A 22,385-nucleotide genomic window follows, 5' to 3' on the forward strand; every position below is an offset into this window, starting at 1 on the left:
CTTTAGATCCCTTTAGCTTATGGTCGTCAACATAACTAATTTCAGTTACGCAAAATGCATACCTTGGGCACTGTGGTCGCATTGCGGTTGATGTCCTTTCATTGAGATGTTTTTTCGGGCACCACCGTCATTGAGGAAATTCTGTTGCTCCTGATTTCGCGATTTGCCTTTCAGTGGTCACTTTCATGCAATTATAATTCATTCCATACATGGCTGCGCATAATAAGCGTTCTGTCACTGCGCGTGCAGGTTGTCCATTGCCTGCTGACCATGTCTGTTCCTCCGATTAAATTGGTGAGTTCATTCTTTTCTCCCTCTGATATCCCTTCTTTCCGGCAATATCTGCCGCTAACCTTTGACACTCATGGGCCAGGTACCGTCTTTGATAAAAGTAGCCAAGCCACGGGGTTTGTTTCTTAGCCGCCGCGTAGCAAGGTTAAGAGGGACCTTGACCTCACCTTTCGGACGAGTGCTGCAGGGGCTTCACTATGCGGCTGAGAAGCAGACCTCGTAGCCAGGTAGCTGTTGCCAAGGGCGTTACGTTGGAGTAATTTTTTTGCTTGACAGAATTCGGTGCGTGAGCGCAGTAGACAGCAACCTGCAAGTGCTGCCACTGGCCTCGTCCTTTGGTTCGTGAGGGAGGTAGCACCTACAGTTGCCAACTTGCCCGTGGCGTGTATATGTTGGGACCTTAACCGTAACTGCGAAATTTTCCGTAAATGTACGAATTTTGACCCATCTTACGATATTACGAATAACCGTAACTGCGAAATTTTCCGTAAATGTACGCATTTTGACCCATCTTACGATTTTACGAATCTTGCCTGAATTCTTAAGGAAAATAAATTTTATTTGAGATAAACATTCGAAATTTTGCACAAAGAAAAAGAAACCGTTGATGGTGGTAACCTTGCGCCGCCATGAGAGAGGGAACTGTGAAATTAGCCGCTCCAGCTGGAACATTGTAGAGTAAAACATGGTTAATTCGATCCTATTTCGATCCTATTTTATCCCTACTCCTCAACCCCTGCTAATTGATATAATCCAGACTGCCGCCACAGCCCCGCCAGACGTCCCTGTAAGAAAGACTACGGCGTCGGGAGCTCGTTTATTCGGACGCCCAGGGGCTCTCATCGGTCCAACCGGACGGGCTCCCAAAATGTGGGGTCTAGTGTCGCGCCATGACGTGCTCGACTAACCGATCGCCCAGACATACGTCCCCAGGCCTGAACTGCATGTTACATTGCTTATCGGCGCCCCTCGGCCTTGCGCGAAACGGCAGACGTTTTAATGATCGGTAGGCGGATACAGTCTGGTCGCATAGTTCCGTTTTCGGATCTTCGCCACCAGCTCGAAGTGGCAGCGAAGATCAAAAATTAGCTAACCAGCGTACTTTATAGTTAACATAATTCCCTTCTCTTCTGGTCTCCGCCAGCACTGGTATTACTATGCCATAGAAAGCACGCTTAGCTTCAAAAAGACCATGCTTACATTGAAAACGCATCTTTTATGAGCTAGAAAGGGCCGATAAATAAAATGCGGGCATCGCTGCCAGTGGCCGCTTTCATGAACAAATTTCCATATTGTAAAGAGGGTCTATTGACGGGAAAGGCAGAAAGATTGGCCGGAAAATTGTATAGCTAGCCTGCTACTCTGCACTGGGGAACAGGAAGAGGAGAAAAAAAGGTCACGATGGGGAATGATGATGATGGCAGGAGGCAGATGAAAAAAGACCTGGCACACTTGCGAACATTCCAAACGCGAGTCAAGGCCCGTACGGCTTTAAAAAAAAGCGTGAGAGCACTCGCGTTGCCTGTACAGTTCTTCAACTATCTGGCCACGCGCCGAGGATCAAGTCCTCCGAGAGGGGCCTGGTGTCAAAGACTGCAAAATAGATGCTGGCATGAGTCTTTCTCGTGCATATGCTGGGCACGCCACTAAAGCATGCTCTACTATCACAATGTGCGTGCTTGCCTGGTCTTTTTTTCTTTTGCGGGCGAGGGGCCCACAGCGCAGGTGGCTCGCAGGCATAGCGCTGTAGGCTTTACGTCCTGATCAGAAACTTGGAATTGGGGTTATCAACCCTACGTGATGAAGAAATTTTTTGTTTTTATATTTTTTCCACGCCAGTAATATCAAAGAGAATAGGGTCCATTGGCAAAAAGTCAATATCGGGATAGGTAGGTTTTTGAAAAAGCAGAGACAAATACAGAGTTCGGAACATTCGCGCACTCATCAGGCCGGATAAGTGCGTCGGTTGAGTCCTTAAGGGCGATAGCTGTATCGTCTCTTTTGTTAACGACGCTCCAGAATTGCCTAGGGTTACTAATTAAAATAGATGGTAATGTAGTATTGAAAAATGTATCCTTGGCGAGCTTGAGTGCCTTTTTGTATTCGGTAGCTGCCGCCTGATAAGCATTCCAACGTTCTTGAGAACCGGTTAAGGCGCGAATATAGTCCGACGTAACGCAAGCGAGCGCGCGCACGCGCGCACGCTGCGTTGGTGAAAACAGCTCCGCGGTCGAACGCAACCGGCGGCTGCCAGCGTGCCCCGACGAGCCCGGCGCAGATTTGGCTCCTGCTCCAATTGCGCGCCGGCGCCGCCGACCGCGTCGACCCACAATGCATCGCACGGAGAAAAATGGCGGATGCCAGCGCGAGCGGCGTGAGTGCGAAAATCTTTCGCACATACATTGAGCGCCTGCGCTTTCGCCGCAAGCGGTGGACTAGTAACACGAGAGCAAGTTTCTGTCGCGCGGATAACACCCTAGCCATATTTCATATAGTAGCCACAATGGCGTGAATGGAGCGAAACGGATGAGGCGACGCAGAAAGAGGCGCGAACGGAATTCAAACTACCCGCCGGTCGACGATCGGCGCGCGAGTCGGCGGTCGTTCTGCGCATGCTCCGAAGCGGCGCGCGGCGTCTGGACGCATCGAAGTATAGAGGGGGTGGCGCTCCGGCCGGCGCAGCGAAACCGGCGTAGCGCGACAGACTGCGAGCGACGCTCGCCCGCGCGCTGAACACGTCGGACTATAAACGACCCTTGCCGTACGAAAGATGCGTTTTTTTCTTGTTACTGAGCCTTTTCAACGTTTGACTGAACCATGGTGATTACCGGTTAGTTGCGATGACCATGCGCGGAGCATATTTATCGGTGAGCGATGTAACTTTTTTCTGCAAACAAGTTCCATTTGGCGTTCACAGAGCGGTCATGAAAGCTGGGTAAGTAATCGTCTAAAAAGACAGTGTTCACGGTTAACGGCATCAAAATCAGCATTTCTGTAGTTCCGGATATATTTCTTGTAGTTGCTCTGGTGAGGCAGGGAGTGTGTCAAAGAAAAATGAAGCAGTAAGTGATCACTTAACCCTTGTAGATACGATATGGGCTGGAAAAGATCAGGTGAAGTGATGAGCACTAAATCTAAGATGTTAGAAGTAGCAGACGTAATTCGAGTTGCCTGCATTACAAGCTACGACAAGTGCAGATCAGTGCACAAATTCAAAATTTTGTCACCTTCACTAGAAAAAGGATTACAATAGAAACGCACATTAGACCACACAGTACAGGAAAATTAAAGTCTCCTAGTAAAATGAAAGGATTATTCGGGTACCAGCGCGTAACCATATGAATGACGTCATGAAGGTAGTCAGTAAAGGTGGGTGAACAGGACGGATGACGATAGCAAGCACCTACTATCGATTTCCTGGAGCACGTGCGAAATTCCACTAGCACAAGTTCTAAGGCGTTTGTGAAATAAATAGGAAACAACAAAAAAGCATCACAGACGGCTATAAGTACGCCTCCGCCGCACCTAGCACCCCTATCGCGCCGATAAACGTTGTAGTGTTTTTTACAGTTGAACAATTCACTGCTATCAAACATCGCAGACAACCATTTGTGTCCTAAAATGAATCTCCGAGTCGTTTGCAGAGCAGGGATTACCAAAGCTGCTGTCGATGCCTTTGGTGACGCAGATCCATCAGTGTATACGTGCACGCAGTGTTGGTATTCTAACCAGATATAGGCAAGAGCAACTTGCTTCAGTCCGCTTAGCGGCATCACAGATTTCTTTAGTATGCCAGGGTCATGCAGGCATAATGAAGGCTGAGCCATCACCCACGGTGGCTGCAAGGGATCATGCGCGAGGGCATAGTCTGATGACAATACGGACTGATGGTAGCGCAGTGCACGTGCAATACTGCTTTCCGGTCGCCCATCAAAAATCTCCGTCTGCGGGTGACCGCGATGCCCTGTAAGCGTGCGTAAATATACACGAAGTGGTTCGTGTGACAGGTAGATCGATACAGGGCACGCACAAGATTCCTCAATCGTTCCTTTGTTCGAGGCACAGCGTGGTAATGCGAGGCATATCTTGAGCACCTGTGCTTGAACACTCTCTAGTGTCCGCACATAGGAAAGGCTCATGGTTGAGAGTACAGCAAGGCTGTAACGAATGTAGCCTATAAAGAGAGTATAGTAATGTCTTGGCAAGGAGCGCTCCGTTGGGTCCGATTTAAGGCTAGCTACGAAGCGAAGGACATGGGAAAAAAGAAGTCTTCTGTGGCATATTTATATGCGTCGACCATGACAGATCGCGGTCAATGATGATGCCCAAAAATCTGTGGTAGGGGACGTGTAAGCTAGTTTTTTTCTACGCGGATCTCTTGAGCCTAGGGTATAACACCTTTCACTTTCAAATGGCGATCATGGAGTCTTTATTGGTACTGACGTCACTAGCTTGAATCGAGGGGTGCAGAAAAAAATGTTTCATACTTAAATCTGAATTTGTAATCAATAAATAGCCCTTCTAGGGCGGAGCAATTATCGGCTTTAACCCAACGAATCTATGTAAGAATTATATGACACCGAGGAAAAGCAAAGGGTAGGGTTGAGGTGAGATAGGTTTTTTTTTTCGAGGAAGGGTGGGGAGGTAAGTCTGTGACTGATGCTTATGAGGCCTGCTACTCTGCAGTGGGGAAGTGAGACAGTGGAAGAGCTGATGTCATCAAACTTACTGCATGACCGATGAGGATGAGGACCGATTTATGGTGTTTTCCTTCTTGTGTTAGTGTGGTTACACATCGCCACCTGTGCTTTATGTTGTCGCTGCGAGCGCTGTTCAGGTCTAGCGCCATCAAAATTTCATCTCCTATATTTATTTTTTGTAACAATTCGCATAGCCTTGAAAATACACTGAAGGCAACTCCATCGAATTTTCAGAAATATAATCTATGGCTCTTTCTGGCTCAGTGAATGTTTTACCGGTGGCAAAAGACACATTTGCTGTCTAATGTGTTTGATTATTTTTTTTTCTCTCGACTCGCTTCAAATTCGTGACGCCAATTGCGAAAGGGACTCCGTGATCACCACGAACAGTGGACGGCGATTCATCCTAGCCTCGCAGATACGCACGCAGTAGGGTCACCCACGAGATTGGGATGCACCCGAAAAAGCGAGCAGGCAACCGTGGCAGGCGAATAATTCTCGTGATGAGGTAGTGTTACTGGAATTCTCGTGGGACGTTGTTACAGTCTCGCACAGTAACAGTGGCACTCTTGCTGCTGGAGCAGGGCAGAATGGTGGGCCTGTTGGTAAGGCATGTCAAGGAAGAAAACCAGCCAAAAAAGACGGAAACAAAAGAAGAGAAGGACACCAGCCGTTGTCCTGTGTCCTTCTCTTCTTGTGTTTCCGTCTTTTTTGGCTGGTTTTCTCCCTTGTCTTGCTGCTGATTTCTGTGATTTGCCTTTCAGTGGTCACTTTCATGCAATTAAAGTTCATACTATATATGGCTGCGCATAATAAGTGTTCTGTCACTGCGCGTGCAGGTCATGAATTTCGGATGGAGCAAGTCTTCCCCTACACCGGCTGCGGTGAGTTCATTTCTCCATGGCTTTGATATCCCTTCTTTCCGGCAGTATCTGCCGCTCACCTTTGACACTCATGGGCCAGGTACCGTCTTTGATAAAAGCAACCAAGCCAGGGGGTTTGTTTCTTAGGCGCGTAGCAAAGTAAAGAGGGACCTACCTACCTTGACCTCACCTTTCGGGACCTTTTGGTCTTCACTTAGGGGCTTCATATAGGGGCTTCACTATGCGGCTCAGAAGAAAGCCTCGTTGCCTGGTTGCTTTTGGCAAGGGCGTTACGTTGGAGTAATTTTTTTGTTTGACAGAATTCGGTGCGTGAGCGCAGTAGACAGCAACCTGCAAGTGCTGCCACTGGCCTCGTCCTTTGGTTCGTGAGGGAGGTAGCACCTACAGTTGCCAACTTGCCCGTGGCGTGTGATCTATTTATATGTTGTGTCCTTAACCGTACCTGCCAACTCTTCCAAATTTTCCGTAAAATGTACGAATTTTGACCCGTCTTACGATTTTTACGCGTCTTGCCTGAAATCTCACGGAAAATGAATTTTATTTGCGATAAACTCTAAATTCTGTAGAAGGAAAAAAAAAACAAACCGTTGCCGGTGGTAACCTTACGCCGCCACAAGAGAGAGATATTTATACCATTTGTGAAATTAGCAGCAGCAGCTGGAACACTGTACAGTAAGACACCGTTACTTCGATCCAACTAAATAAACGCTCATTGAAATAAATAAACGTTTATTCAATGAAATAGACTTTAATTCCTACTCCTCAACCACGGCCAATTTATATAATCCGGACTGCCGCGGCAGTCCCGCTAAAGGTCCCTGTAAGACTACGGCGTCGGGAGCTCGTTTAATCGGACGCCCAGGGGCTCTCATCGGTCCATTCGGACGGGCTCCCAAAATGTGGGGTAGTGTCGCGCCATGACGTGCTCGACTAACCGATCGCCCAGCATTGGACCCCAGGTGTGAACTCTTATCGGTGGCCCTCTGCCATGCACGCAACTGGAGATTTTTTGACGATCGGTAGGCCGATAGAGTGTCTGGCCGCATAGTTTCGTTTTCGGAGCTTCGCCGCCAGCCTGAAGCGGCGGCGGCTATCAACTGCGCTCATCAGTCAGCCACCCGAGCTACACGCCGTTTACAGCGACGACTGCGTCCTTGCGGTCATTTTTTGTTTGTATGTTTGGTTTTATCGAAATCTTTTTAACTGCCGCGCCGGTCAAGGCTCTGAAACAACTGCGCGCTGCTGTCTTTTCAGTTGGCGTGACACTTGCGTTCTTCCAGCGCGCGCGCCGTTATTCCGCGCTCGTCACGTGCTATTCGCCGTTTGCGCATTTCCTCACGAGCGACGCCATGTGTGAAGAAGGTTCGGCGCTGTCGCGTCGTGCACTGGCGACGCAACGCGACTTTGAAAAAAAAAAAGTGTCCTGGCTTGGCTGACCGTGCACCCCGCCTACTCCGCCTACGAACATCCCTGTGGTTTTCAACGCGCTAGCTGTATTGGCCGCGGTGAGCGATTTCAGCGATGCGTGCTTGGTCCTTGTGCGTCACACGAACAGAAAACAAAAGAAAAGCTCCAGGAGTAGCTTTCGAACCCAGGAACTTCTCGTGGCAAGAGAGTATGGAACCTCATAGCCAGGACGGTTTTTTTTTCAGCGTGGTATTTATTACACGCGTTTGTATGCAGGAAAGCGCTATATACACTATTTACAAAGCAATCAGCTAGTGGCCGAGGAAGTCTAATGGGAAGCAACACCGTGACTAAAGCACATTTCTTAACACAACTAAAACGGCGGCAAAGAAAGACAATAGTTGCTGCCCTGTGTGTTTCAGCTGGCGCACCGTCTGTCCGGAATGTGTGCCGGGAGGAGACGACAGGCTCAGCATGACGGTCCAACAAGCGCGTTTTCCACGGGCTGTGCAGTCCGAGCAGGAAAATAATGTCGAAGGGTTCGGGGTCTTGCTGGGTAGCCATTATTAGGTAAGGAACAAGAGTTCAAAACAGCCTTTCTTTAGTGTCCTTTGCAGAATGTCCCAAAACGCCGCCGCGGTGGCTCAGTGGTTATGGTGCTCGGCTGCCGTCCCGAAAGACGCGGGTACGATCCCAGCCCCGGCTGTTGCATTTCAGTGGCGCCGAAATTCTGAAGTCCCGTGTACCGCTCGATGTCAGTGCACATTAAAAGAACCCCAGGTGGTCGAAATTTCCGCAGCCCTTCACTACGGCGTCCCTCATAACCTGAGTCGCTTTGGGATTAAGCCCCCAAACACCATTAATGCTACAGGTATACAATTATAGGGTTCACGCATATCTGCCTCTTTCCAGACCCTCGATGACGTTCCATGCGTCACTCGTTTTTTTAAAAAAGAATGTTCCACATCCGCCACCGTGGCTGCATTTCAACCTGGGGACCGCACTGCATTTTAAACTACCCTTTATGGGACACTCTTTAGGAAGTGGTAGCCGAGGCAGACCACTGCTGTAGCTCAGTGGAGCATGCCACGTGATATTCGGAGGTGAAGGGTTCGGTTCCCCTTCGTTCCAACGTAAAAAAGACGATTTGCCTCGCTAACAAAATGGGAACTATGCTTTCCTTGTGCCATTCCTTCCATTCAGGTGGGAACATGAGAACTGCACAGAGTTCACTGAACGACGGCAATCCACATGCACTTCACTGGACATTTTTAACACAGATGTACGCCAATATACCGGGTGTTTTTTTTTATAAGGTTAAAATATTTAAAAACAAGGTTTTTGAGGTAAAGAGAAGTTTTCTGCGGCGTAACACTGGTCTTGGAAGATGTCAAAAAACAGGCGAATCATGCTAACTAGTAAAGTGATTCACTAAATTTTTTGTGCTCCCTGCGGCATTCATTATTACACCATCCGGCCCGGCTTTATTAATGAACGCCTCACTTTCCTTGGCGACAGGCAGTGGTTCGAACCTGGCAGTCCATTGTACGACATGCAAGGGCTGCTCCCATGCACTGCACAAAGAACAACTATCGAAGGACGCGGCAAGAAACAGCTCGAACGATCGAGAGATACTGGAAGCCTCGCTGATTCTCGGCCTGATTCTCGGCTTGGGTGAAAAGTGCGTCAGTGATACCTCAGAGCCGTAGCTAGAGAGAGTTGCTGCTTACGTGCAAGTAAGGTTAGTGGTCCGGACAGGCTCCTTAGTGTTCTGTCCAGATGTACGCACACGTGGCCTCGATCCTTCGATTATAAGTTCGCTGTGAAGAGCTTTTAATTTTCATATTTGGCGATCACGTTGCGCTAGTCGCTACAGTACGAGGATGCGCAGCGAGTCTGTTCATCGGAGCAAAGGTTCAGAATAAACACAGCTGCGAGAAGCGCTTGTCCCGTCCATTTTTCCTGTCCTTGTGTTTCCGAGCGCTTCCAAAATTTGGGATGCTGTGCCAGCTAGCCCAACTGACAACTTTGTTAATTGGTATGCGCGACAATAATTGTATCGTTAAAACTACAGTACGCTTGCTAGAAAAAGAATTTGCCTTCTTTGATCGCCAGCGATAGATCGGCTGCTTATTTGGCGATGATTTTTATTTTTATCTTCGGCGATTACGGTGCGCTATGCGTTGCTGCGCAGTCAGTTCATCTGGCTATAGCCTCGTGTGCAGAGCTGTTCCATGCTCTTTATCTGATGGAAGGCTAGAGTGTATGTGTGTATGTGTGGAGCACTACGTCACAGGGGATGACTGCTGACGGGATGACGTCACAGGGGATGACGGGGAAATTGCAGCAATAAATATGAATATACCGCCGAAAATTGTATTGGTTGCGTTGCGTTGCGCTGGTCCATCTGGCGCAATACGAATGTATTCCCAGGATTTTTTGCTTTTTTACCCCAGCCAAGATTCAGTATGATGTGTTGATTCACTCCCGTAATTTCAACATGAATTCAAGATGAACGCAATGTAGAAATTTCATTGAGAATGCTCAACTCTAGTACGGTGGCCACTTTTCCAATGAGTTTCAACTCGGCCTCAATAATTTACCAACACTAGCCCATCCCCGTCACAACAAAAACTCAACATGGCGTGTTGAGTCTGCTCATGAGAACTTCAACACTGTCTCAAGAAGCATTTTTGTTAGGGTTACGAAAAGCATTGATTGCAGTGGCTCTTCTCACCAACTTTGGGCGAATATGACTATTACCGGAAAATTGCAGCGCAGCAGTAACAAGGACGAGACGAGAAGGACGCAAGAACAAGCGCTGCAATTTTCCAGTCAGCAGAACCAACTAGCCAGTCACTATGTTTTAAGCAAATGACTGTTACTATCGGCCAGGTACAAAGCTCTAATTAGGGTCAGGTGCCTGTCGGTAACAGGTGAAAAATAACTATTAGAATTTAGTTAATCATTTCACTAGTTACCATGATTCGCCTTTTTGACGTCCTCTAGCACTGGTATTACTATGTGGGAAAAGCTTCTGTTTACCTCAAAAAGCCGTTTCTTTTTAAATTTTGGGCCTTCAAAAAAAAAAAAAACAATCGCCTGGTATGCATTACATGTATCGATTTCCCTCTGCTGCTTCTCACAGGCTGCCGCTTTTTGGTTGGGCTCCCTTTCCTCCCGAGGCCCAATGTGGCTTTCTGGAAAGAGCGCAGTGTCAGTGGGCGGGTTTTTGTCTTGTATTTTTCTTTAGAAGGATTGCACTCCAGCCCACTTCTAGCAAGGAACTAGTGACTCGCAGAATACGAAAAGGAACCAGCAGGAGGATAAAGTTTGTTCCGCGTGATCCCAGTGCATTGATCTCGATCTTTTAGCAGGGCTTGGGAGAATAAGTTGTTGCAGTCACACACATTCACGAAATGCTGCCGCAATTTGGAAGAAATATTTGAAATGGTTACTATTGTGGAGAAAGTGGTTGACGCTGCACCTCTTTGTTTGCTGGATTTGAAAACTGACTCACGCACCCTCCCTTATTGTCTTTCAAATTAGCTGCATGTGAACAGGAACAGCTCTGCCCAGTTATAGCACGCATGTCCTTACCTGGTGTCCCTGCTGTTCACCCCATCCCTCTGTTCTTTCTCCTGCATTTCCCCTCCTCCCTTTCTCCGAGCGCAGGGCAGCCAATTGGAAAGCCCTTCTGGTTAACCTCCATACCTTCCTCTCTCTCCCAAATAGCCATGCTGCGCGAAAGCGGGCAGTGCGAAATGCGTGCCGAAATTCAGCGAGAGGGCTGGGCTTTCGCAGGCAGCGGCGGAGCCCCGGGACCGGTCGCTCCTGCAGCCGGCTGCATCGGGAGGCGTGCAGCAGGTCTTGGAGGCCGTGGCCCGGGCAGAGCACCACGACCTGCTGCTCTATGAGTGTAGTGTGGTACTAGAATGTCGAGTGTGTCGAAATTTATTTCGGTCCGTGGAGCACCTCGCGGTGCATAAGCGAGAGTACTGCCGCAGGCATATGCGGCAGCTACTCATCACTTCTGGAGGGGAAGAGGAGCAGGCGGCAGGTAGCAGCCAGCAGCGCGGAGGAGGCCCGGCAGCCGGCGGAGGCACGGTGCACCAGGAGGAGGAGAGCCGCCGCCCAACGCCCCACGACCGGCAACCAGCCGCTGAACAGCGGCCGCAGCAGCGACGGAGAGGGCCAGGCCGCCCCCCACGCCGTGTCTTCTCGGCACGGCTTTCTCGAACCTGAATTTTTTTTTTAAATAAAATGTAACCATAAATAGTTGTTTCACTTGTGGCTGAACCTGAATTTTTTTTTTCTTAAAATAAAATGTAACGGTGATTTACGCATGAGGCAGTCACTCCGACTACGCGGTAATCGAAAAATTATAACGGACTGCTGTGCTCCATAGTAACTGTCTGCACTCAAAAAGAACAGTGGTTATTTCGTTTTCCTTTGTAGTTATAGTGTAGTGTTATAGTTATAGTGTTAGTTATAGTGTTATGAGCGTCGGCAAATTTCGCAGATGCTGCATTTGTTGTAAGAACGTACAAGTTCCTCGGGTATACCAGCAGCACGGAGGATGAGCTGCCAGATATAGCTGTTTTTAGCAGTTTTTCCTACTTCTTTAGGACTCTGTTTTATTACTGCACCAGATTTGCAGCAAATTTTTCTTCCAAACATCCCGTTGCCGCACTGCTCTTGGGTAGACAGATGAGGATACGTCTGAAACGAAATAGTCATATTTTCTCAACTGCTACCTTAGTGGCTTCTTCCACAACAAAATTATGCCGACGGTTGAGATCCTCTCTGGGCGGTGTTAACGCTTAGGTTGATGATACGATGCGACGAAGTCTTATTTGAGGTCAAATTTGACTAAAACGCTTTCTTCTTTTGAAAACATGAAGAAAGAAGCATTGCACGCGACTAATTCACAAAAGAACCTCACAATATAACCCTCCGCACCAATTTTTGTTTGAATCCCATTTTCCCCTAGGCTAAACTAGAAAACTGGCGAAACCGTCTGCTCCAGTGGCCAATAGACGCTGGTCTGCCGCTTCACTCGACAGTCATCGGGCATTTTACATTACTAATGTGGCTGCGTGACGCCAACGAAAGGAGCCGTTTTTCCCATTTAGTGTCACGGCTTCTTTTGCTATAGTGATGCGCGGAAGGTAGGTACGGCGCCAGTATATTCGTAGTGAGCTGGCGCAAAAAGTTAGGGGAGGAGGTAGTATGCCCCCGTGGTATAATAAAATAAGCAAACGGAACAAAACGCAGGAATTGCAGCTTATAACCAGCGAGGGCGCCCCAAAAATACGGCTGCCTTACTAGGAAACGTAAGTGTCTTTGTCGTCCGGTTCTGAAAAAAGCCCTCTGCAAATTTCGATTTGGCCTTGCAGGTTTCAACCCTCGTCTTTCAGCTTCCTCGTCCTATAGCGATCGCTGGGACAAAACGTGCGAATTGTGACAGCGTGGTGCAGAAAGTGCGATGTGTTACGAAACTTCTGTAATCGACAGAAGAAAGGCGGCGGGAAACACTCGAAACATGCAAAGTAAAGCCAAAAGTGGGCCTTTTCCCCCAACGGGTCATGCCCCTTAGCTTGAAGTGAGCTCCTGTTGCGTGTGATGTAGCAGCCGCGGATCAAGCTACGAGAGGTCAGCGGCTATTTCGCTTTGTTCGGGACAGCGCGGGCAGAAAAATGCGCGAATCGCTGGTCAGTTAATGAGACGGTTGGAAACCAATAGACAACTCCAAGTATAATGCACAACTGTAATTACAAAATGCACAACTGTAATTGCAAAAGTTAGCAGCCGTCAAAGGCGGCTTCTCGCACTTGATTTCGTAGCGAACTAGAAGCTGTCTTATTAGCAGCTTTTGGCGAATGTGCAACTGGAGCTTGAAAGGGGTACGTACTTGCTCGAAAGACGGGACGAAAACAAGGAAACACAAACGACGTGTACAATGCGCATACATGTCGTTTGCAGCTGCAGCTGAAAATAGGTAATCTTGATTATTGGACTAGTAATAGAAATGAGTATCCGGGTAAAAGATTGCACTGGATTATGCTACGCCCTGTGTGAGAATATAACCTCTGCTCACAGTTTCTAGACAAATCTGCTGCGGAGAATGATTTAATTTAGCGTGACTTAACTTCCATTCACTGTTTAAACAACCTCTGGCACAACATCCAGTTTTCCAAATCCCAAGCGATAGCAGCAGAAACAGCTCGCCGCCCCAGTGCGCTCAGTGGAGCCGAATGCGACAGTGGGACCCAACATGCCACCGTCGAAGGCGGTGTCCCAGCGCCTCCCCTATTTTTGCAATGCCTGCCGAGTACGGCCGATCCGACCGTCCATCCAAGGCCTTCACCTATCCTCCTTTCCTACTCTCGCCCTTCGGCTAGCCTTCGCGCCTGCTCTACTAAGGTGGGGGAAAGTGCCATCTGAGTGGCGCCTGACGACGGAAAGCGGACGACAATTTTTTAAACGTTCCCTCTTTCTTCGTGAGGCGGCGCTCTGCATCTCTCATGACGATCAGTCTGTCTGTCAGGTATGGACAGAAGCGTTTGCGGGTAGGTAGGCTGGAAACGCTGATTGGTCGATGGGATGCGCTTCTCCGTGACGTTTTTTGACTTCGCCCTCGTTCTCAACCGGACGTGGCGTCAGCGCGCCTTTCTCGACCTCTCCCTAGAGCGCCTGGGGAATCGCTAGGTGCACCCGCCGCGCCGCGCGTGCGTGGTGAGCGGGCATTGCAATTGCATTCGTTTCGTGATCCTCGGCGCGCTCGTTTCAAGGCGTGTGCAGCTATGGCGTTCGTGCGTGGTGCGCTCATCGGCGACAGCCAGCTGAAATTTCTGTGCAATTTTTGCTTGCGGCTTTGCAGGACCTCGTTCTTCTGCTGCAGGAGGACGTGGATAGTGTGGTGCTCGTATTTAAGTTTTGCCCACTCCCAGAGCTGTTTTCTTTATTTTTTCTCTGGTGTCCCGCGTGTACGAGTTGAGTGAGGAGAGGAGGAGCGCAATTTTTAATCGTCTATACCTTCGTTGTTACTATAGCTGGAAAATTCTTGCGCTGGGGCGACGAGTGATGGAATGCCCACCTCTCGTCTGCTTTACGTTATCTCAATTAATTTATTGCATAGTCCCTTCAAAAGACCGACGTGATTGCATTAAGGGGTCTCTACGGTCGCTTGTAGGTCACCTGGCGCGCGCTTTCGCAGACATCGACACTCTTGTTGCCATCACATATATACTGCGTTATTACGCACCCATCGTGTATATTAATTGTCGACTCTAGTTAGTTACCTAATCACCCAAGTGTTCCTGTAATGTAATTAGTCTACCTTCCGGTGTGAGGTGCTCGCACAAGGCCTTCATTTATACCACTTAACTAGCGCTGCTTAGTGGTGAAGAGGTCGCGTGCACGGCTCGTGACCCTAGGAGGGGGTTCGATGCCGCTTGACCACATTTTTTTTTCTATTTCTACATCATTACCCTTTCGACCGACCGGGATTTTCCAGTCACGCCGACGCCTAGCTTTCCGCCGACGGGACCTTTAACGCTGTGCCGCTAAAAATGCACATATTTTATGTCTCATTATGTGTTATGCAACCTCCGAGACATCGCATAACGCGTAATTCGGAGGTCGTGGGTTCGGATCCCACCGGCGGCATGTGGTTGTTTTTTCTCCTGCTTTTCTAATCAATTAGCTTTAAGTGATAACATATTCAGTAATATTAGAAATTGATCAACACTACAAAATAAATAAATTAAAAATCCCCTGTGCCCCTTGGTTTCTGTGGCTGTTGGCTTCTCTCATATTTATAACGAGCCCCTCATACCCCTTCCCTTGTTTGCTTAATTGCTTAGCGAGAGCCTCGGTTCTGGCAGCCTTGACGCCATAGGAAGCATAAGAGGGTTCTCACACAGCTTCCACCCTCGCCGTTCGATGACGTTCTACGTCACATCAGCGGTAACTCACTCAAGACGTGCTACGTCCGCCGCTTAAGAACGTGGGTCGCGCTGGTGAACACTCCCAAGGTTAGGTTACTTGTAAACATAAATACCCCCGAAAGCAGCAGATTTGACAGCCGTCGCCGTAGCTCAGCGGTAGAGCACCGGACGCGTAATTCGGAGGTCGTGGGTTCGGATCCCACCGGCGGCATGTGGTTGTTTTTTCTTCTGCTTTTCTAATCAATTAGCTTCAAGTGAAAACATATTCAGCAATATTAGAAATTGATCAACACCACAAAATAAATACATTAAAAATCCCCTGTGCCCTTTGGTTTCTGTGGCTGTTGGCTTCTCTCATACTCATGCCAAGGAGTAACTTCCTTAACGAATACGCTGTTGGGAAAAGTGAAAGACTCTCCAACAGCGCGCTAAATTCTCCAGTAATGTAAGGGAAAATACAGCGCTATAGCAAGAAGTTCGAAAAGAAGGATGCCGGTCATCCTGGAGAAGATTGAAATGTCTGAGCGCAGTATTTATCACGCACTAACTGCAAATAAAAATGGCTTTTTAAGATACCCACAAATATCTTCGTCTAGCTTAGAGATAGGTTGTAATATTGCAGGGCAGATACAGTATCTTATTTAAGCACCAGGATACGCTAATGTTGCCGTACTAATCACATGCCTAACAATTATTGACAAAGACATTCTTGAGCAGCAAAAAGTTTGTGAGCACAATTTTTTCACATATTGTAAGATTTAACTATAACAATCAATAAATCCGCAGGTCTCCCGTCGGTAAGCTTGCATTTTTTTTTTGCTATTAGCGTAGTGGGTAGAAGACGCGTTTGCCACATCGTCGGGTTCTGGCGGAACAGAAAAAAACGTCGACGCCGCGCCGACGCCGGGAGAGGGCAGCGACAGAGGACCAATGAGAGCCGGAGCGGGCGTCACGTGACTCTGGACGGAGCCACGCCGGCCGAGAGAGAGGCGTTCGCGAGCTTGAGCTGGCGCTTCTAGCTGGCCGTGCCGTAGCGTCCCTCAGGGGTACGCGTAAACGGTTGCGCCATCTGCGCTGTGTTGAAGAAATTTTCATAAATAATTACTGATAACTAGGATGGGTGCATTACGAGCCTTTTTCTCGTTCCAAGAACAAAAACTGCAAATAGATGAAAATGTAACAAGTGACTAAAAGCTAGACAACTGCTTAAAGCTAGACAACTGCCTAAGAGCTTGAAAATCGCCAAATTACCTGAAAAACAAGGGCTAGTTATCGCTTATACCTCTACGCGTGGGCGAGAGTGTGCTAAATAAAAGCGAACCGCTACCATTTGAGTGAGCTACCGCGTCGAAGAATCCAGCGGTGACATGTATTTATTCCGAAGCGGGCGAGCAGGGCGCCGCCATCTTGTCAACGTATCCCGTAGCGCGCGCCGCTCGGCTGCTGACCATGCGAGAGTGAATTCGTCGGCGCGGGCGTACGGCGCGCGACGCGGTTTCGCGGGCAAAAAACGCTCCATGCGGGCCAGGCTTTAAACTGTTCGATACGAGCGATGGAAACGCTGTGAAAGAAAGATTCTTCTACATATCGCAATGGGCCTATACTTTCAATATTTCCACATCATGACCTTACAGTTTTCCAATTTGCAAAATTTCTATCGAACATTGTTCGACATCTTGTTGTAGTGGTTTTTTTATTTGCATTGAATAGGGAAGGTAAAAGAATTTTTCCTACCCCGGCTTCTGCTATCGCTGCTGGAAGCACCTGAGCTGGGGCAGCGGAAATAAAGGATACCAGGCAGAGTGTAGAAGCGAAAAGAAAGAGGGGAGGGGATAGTAGAAAGGACAGGGGGAGGAGTACACTGACAATAGATCTATTTACACATAGACATGATAAATATAAATATATACAGGTCGCACGCGCGTGAAGGTCTGGTAGAACACAGTACAAGCACACGCGCACGACACAAAGCACACAACAGCTGGACGCGGGACAGCTGGAGTGGGGGCGTCCAGCTGTTCATCGTCCAAGGTAGCACACGTGGAGCGTTCGGTCACAGCACGTAACTACCTGGCGGAGAACAGGTGGGACGTCAAGCCCGTCTGTTCCAGGAATGCACAGGGGCTCACCATTGTTCGCTCGCGGGTGCGCGCACTGCCCTGCGGCCACAATCGCTTAGAAAGAGCGTCTGGAAGAATGCCCAGCGCCCTGTAGGCCGCAAGCATGTCGCGACGGGCATCAGCGAACGCGGTGCAGCGAAGGAGCAAGTGCTCAAGAGTTTCTGCCTCACCGCATCCAAAACACACTGCACTCGTCGCGAACCCGTGATGCACACGTCGTTCCCCGGACCACGCGCATCCAATACGCAAGCGAATGATCATTGCGCGCTGCGCTCGCGTTAGTGGGCGACAGCCGGTGATGTAGAAAATGCGCTCACCTCCTGCGATGCGGGTATCGGGGTGCTGCCGTCGGAGATGATCCTGGATGACCGCACGCACGTCCTCCAGCGCAAGAGGAAGGTTGCTGGGAGGCGGCTGATGTGCGGCGGTCGTGAGTTCGTCAGCTTCCTTGTTGCCGGCGAAGCCGCAGTGACCGGGCACCCACTGCGCGCGCACGGCTCATCGGAGCTGCGCGATGCGCGAACGGATTTCGCGCACTAATGGGGTTCCACGGCCGTTGGTCTGCAGCCGGCTGAGGGCGGCGCGGGAGTCCACAACACAGCACACTTGGGCGGCGGAGGGACGAGGGTGAGCAGCAGGTCCAGCCCAAGCTGGATCCCCATCAGCTCCGCCGTGGTGGAAGAGCCCAGGAAGGTGGTGTGCAGTCGCAGGGCGGGGATGGTGGCAGCCGCTGCGAGTGAACAGCTGTCGCGGGCCACTGAGCCCTCGGTGAACACGAGGAGATGGTCCTCGAGCTCCTCGTGTATGACGGCTCTGGCCAGCTGCTGCACAGCGCAGAGGGGTGTGCTCCGCTTTCCCGCGATGCCGACGATCTCTCGCTGAACCTCCGAGGCAGAAGGCCAGGGCGAACAGAGGCCGTATGGGGGCGTGGCGTTGGTTAGTTGCTCGTACTCGAGCAGCGCCGCTCCCATGCGCGAACGTGGGTATTTGCGCAAACGCTGAAGGAGCGGTCCGCCGTCCGGTGCGCGGTGTAATCTGTCGATGTGGTGAAACGCCCGCCGCATGGCCTGAAGTTGTGGCCACGCGCCCGCCTCGGCTAGTGTCTCCGCGCACTGCGAATTCGTCGTGCGCGTCGTTCAGCTTGGTCTCGCTTGGCGCGCAGGTCGAGAAGCATGTTATCGGGCGTGGGTTGGCCTGCCCGGACCTCAGCGCGCCGTGTTTCTGCGAGCGCACTTCGGACCAGGCTGGAGACAAAGTCCGCGCCGGATGCGGCTGCAGCATCAACCTCGCTGCGGAAGCGGCTCCTGTTCACGATGGAGTAGGTGCGCTTAGCGCGCGCTTCTGTAGCAGTGGGCTCGATGAGGACGGAGTAGTGATCTGAGCCCCAGAGTGATGGTGCTCGATGCCGCTGGACGCGAAGGAGACGTCGATGCAGGAGCCAGGTGTAGAAAGAGAAGTTTATTTTTTCTGTTTTAACATAGAAAATACAAAACAAAACAGATGAACTTCTCTGATCAGTCAAGCACATGCGCAGTGACGCAGCACTGAGCACGTCAGTAATGCAGTAAAAATGACGATACTCGACCGCCGCGCAGGACGATAAAGTATGTCGACCATTTGCGCAAGAACTCGGCCTCGCTCATTGACAGAGCGTCCATGCATGCTTGTTCAAAGAGGCGCGTGCGCAGGCGCTGCAACATTGGGAACATTGTTCTTTGCGGACGCCCATTTAAGGATGCCACTCCACGCTGCCGCCACAAAACGAACATGCCGACACACAAGAGCATATTTGTGAACAGTTCGCGTGAACTAGTGCGCGCTTCGAGGCGGGTTAAAAACATGCGTGACACTAATGTCCAAAAGGTGCGCGCAACTACACACTCAAACATTGCGTGCTGCAAAGTTTCAAGCAGACCGCACTGCGGGCATCGGGCGGAGGGCGCCACGCCCCACGCCGCAAGGCGGTCTCTTGTGGGCAGGACCCGCCAGCCTCGCAGCCAGCCGAAGTCCCTGACATCTGCAGGAAGCGTAGCTGAGGTCAGTTGGCGCCAGCGTGCCCGTCTCGTTTTCTGGAGTTGTTCGCGGGTCAGCGCAGCGACCGTTAGTGCTTCACACATTCTGGAGGGCGGGGTTTCATCAACATCCAGATCGGGCACGCCGGCAGTCAACGACGTCAGTGTGCGACGCACATTAACGAAAAATGCCGGCGGCTGCTCGGCTGTTGGGCCAACCACGTGTTGTGAAAAAAACACGTTACGCGTTGTACCCAGAAAGTATGTGAGGAGTGTTCTCCCGGGATAGTCTGGGTTGCGTACAAGATCTCGTACTCCTCGCAAGGCGAGCACATTGCACATGGTGCGGATACAAGGTATACCAAACCCACCCATGTACGATGGAAGGCGCATGAACATTCGTGACACAAGTTCGGTTTTGCCCGCCCAAACGAAAGAGCCACAGGCCGAGGTTAGCCTGCGCGCAAACGTGCGCGGTGGGTTTGCGACGCGGGCGACAAAAAAACATGCGGCTAGGATTGTGGACTTAACTATATAGCAGCGCTCTGCCATTGAAAGGCGGAAAGTTGACGCCACCGAGAGGCGTTTCTCAGCGTTCGTGCGGAGGTTAGTCCAGGTTTCGCGGGCTACTTCTCCGCTGGCGAGGAATACTACTCCCAGGACTTTCACTCCCTGCACCCACTCCACCTCGCCCGCAAGGTTCGGTGTGAAGGTGCCAAACCTTAGTGCCTTGCTTTTTCCCCTGTTCAATAGGGCCCCAGATATCTCGCTGTACTCGAGAAACAGCCGCGAAAAAGCGGCGTAGCTATCCTCCTCCTTGAGGAAAAGCGACACGTCATCGGCGTAGGCCGATACCTTGATTTGGCCCTGGCCAGGCAGAGGGAAGCCGCGTATGGATGGGCTGTCGTTAATGCGCCGGATGAGTGGATCCAGGCACAACACGAAGAATGTTGGGGAGAGAGGGCATCCTTGCCTTATGCCCCTGGTGACTGAGAAGGGAGCGCTCTGGTGGCCGTTTACGGAGAGACGAGCGTTCAGGTCTGCGTAAAGTAAGCGCAGCCTGCTGACAATTTGCGGAGGGAATCCGAAAGCTTCAAGGACTCCGAACAGATACGAGTGTTCCACCCGATCGAATGCTTTCGCCTGGTCTAGTGAAACAAAGCACCCGCTGAAGCCCGTCCCGTCCTGCTGAAGCTCGCCGGTGTTGAGGGGGGTAGTAGTAGTAGTGGCTGTATTTATACATTTGATATGGAAGGTAAAAGAATTTTTTGCCACCCCGGGATCTGCTATCGCGGCTGGAAGCACCTGAGCTGGGGCAGCGGAAGTAAAGGATAGCAGGCAGTGTGTAGCAGTGAAAGGAAAGGGGTGAGGGGATAGCAGAAAGGACAGGGGAAGGGGTACATCGTCAAATAATCTATTTACACATCTACATGACAAATATATATACAGGTCGCACGCGCGTGATGATCTGGTATGTGACAGTACAATCACACGCGCACGACAGAGGGGGGTGAGGCCCAGTTGCGTAGCTGCGTCGTGCAGGTCATCACCGCGCGCACTGTTTCCCCTTACAAAAATGAGCGTTGAGTTTCTGGTGTCATGTTCATGCATTCCTTGTGACACATTAGAAAGTCACCACGAAGTCATGTATTCATGTCTCTCGACAATAAAAACTCAGCAGAGACTCTTTGGCGTTACATGCCCAGCTTTGCGGGACATGTACTACTTGCGCCACCTGTTGGCAGCGGCGGCGACACGGCGCGTAACTGAATGGGAAGGGGTACGAAAAAAATTGTAAAACCTGAACAAAAGCACCTACAAAAAATGACCCGGGGATTTGTATAATATAGACTTAGCTGAGGAATGTGCCGAAGTTTCAGCTCTGTGCTATTAATACACGAGCGGCCCTGCGTGCTTGAATATTATACCATGCTGCCTATCGCATGGGGCCAAATTTTGCCCATTTTTCAGACTTTAAAACTGTATAGCGCCGTAACACAGATAGATATCGAAAATGACCCCCGGTTTTGGGTACTCTATGCTGTTTAAAATGGTGTGTGTCGATCTGTCATACCTTTGATCCAGGAGCTTCCCGAGGCCTTTTAGTCTGAAGCCTGGTATTGCCTAACATATGAAAGATGGCGCCTGGTAGCTAGTTACGCTGCAGAAATGGTTGAAAGTGATGAATTTCCGTCCATTTTGATGATTATCTTTCTGTCAGGAAACTTATGCCTTGTAGAAAAGAACACATGCGAGAGTTCGAAGCTAGTGTATGAACCGGGGTTTTAAACAAAGAAAGTTATTAGGATGAAAATTAACGTAGCAACAAAAATACTCGTGGGTGTTCGTAATGCTTGTAGTGGAGCAACTTCGCGAACTGTCAGCCCTGTGCTATTATTCAAAAAGTTTATTTGCGTCTGTGACCATGGTAAAAAAGGCTATGAGAGCTAGCTCATTTGAATTTGGCTATTCTTGTTACTTTGGAAGAGCATAGCGGCAGCCAGGCGGCCGGCATCAAAAAGTATTGTCAGATGGAAGTGTGTAAGTTTATTCTCTTAATGCTGATGTCAGAAGTTTGACGGAGCTTTACTCTGAGACGTTCTGTACCTGTTCAGCTTATTACATGTCGTCGGGAATAATACAGAATTATGTCTAGCAGCAGATGGCCTCTGGTTAGAAGGTCAACTGTCGCTTCCATCTGTGATGCTTTCAAATTAGTGATTTGTAGCGCTGTCGGAATAAGGTGACTGGGGTTTGGACTTGGGGTTTTAACCTGTGTTCAGAACCTTTTTTTTGCCAACCGATTTTAATAAAGAGTTTTCGTTTCAAGACCTCGAAAATATATTAGTGTCAATGAACAATTTCACGCATTATAACCATTCGTACATTAAAAAAAAAAGCTATAGGCGACTTCTTTTTGGTGTTATTTCATTCAAACTTCTTTCATATGCATGCATGATGTATAGCCAGGATCCTATCTGTGGGGTATCACTGCAGAAATGAGGCTGCGCTTTTGAGT

General features: G+C 49.7%; 1 protein-coding gene and 1 long non-coding RNA gene across 2 annotated transcripts; one reads left to right on the forward strand and one right to left on the reverse strand.

Moving 5' to 3' along the window:
* Positions 1-249: 249 nt before the first annotated feature.
* Positions 250-11,169, forward strand: LOC149355313 (uncharacterized). The gene is made up of 3 exons (XR_016289707.1): positions 250-294; positions 5,831-5,875; positions 11,087-11,169. It is a non-coding gene; the product is annotated as an uncharacterized LOC149355313 (long non-coding RNA).
* A 6,131-nt stretch (positions 11,170-17,300) lies between these two features.
* Positions 17,301-18,325, reverse strand: LOC149355314 (uncharacterized). The gene is made up of 2 exons (XM_089576100.1): positions 17,954-18,325; positions 17,301-17,837 (listed from the first exon to the last, which is right to left on the reverse strand). Exons 1-2 carry the CDS (start codon positions 18,323-18,325, stop codon positions 17,301-17,303), a joined length of 909 nt encoding a protein of 302 aa, XP_089432226.1.
* Between the last annotated feature and the right edge of the window lie 4,060 nt (positions 18,326-22,385).

This window comes from Amblyomma mixtum, chromosome 3 (genome assembly GCF_055824585.1).
Source record: "Amblyomma mixtum isolate Tamu chromosome 3, ASM5582458v1, whole genome shotgun sequence".
NCBI classification, from domain to species: domain Eukaryota; kingdom Metazoa; phylum Arthropoda; class Arachnida; order Ixodida; family Ixodidae; genus Amblyomma; species Amblyomma mixtum.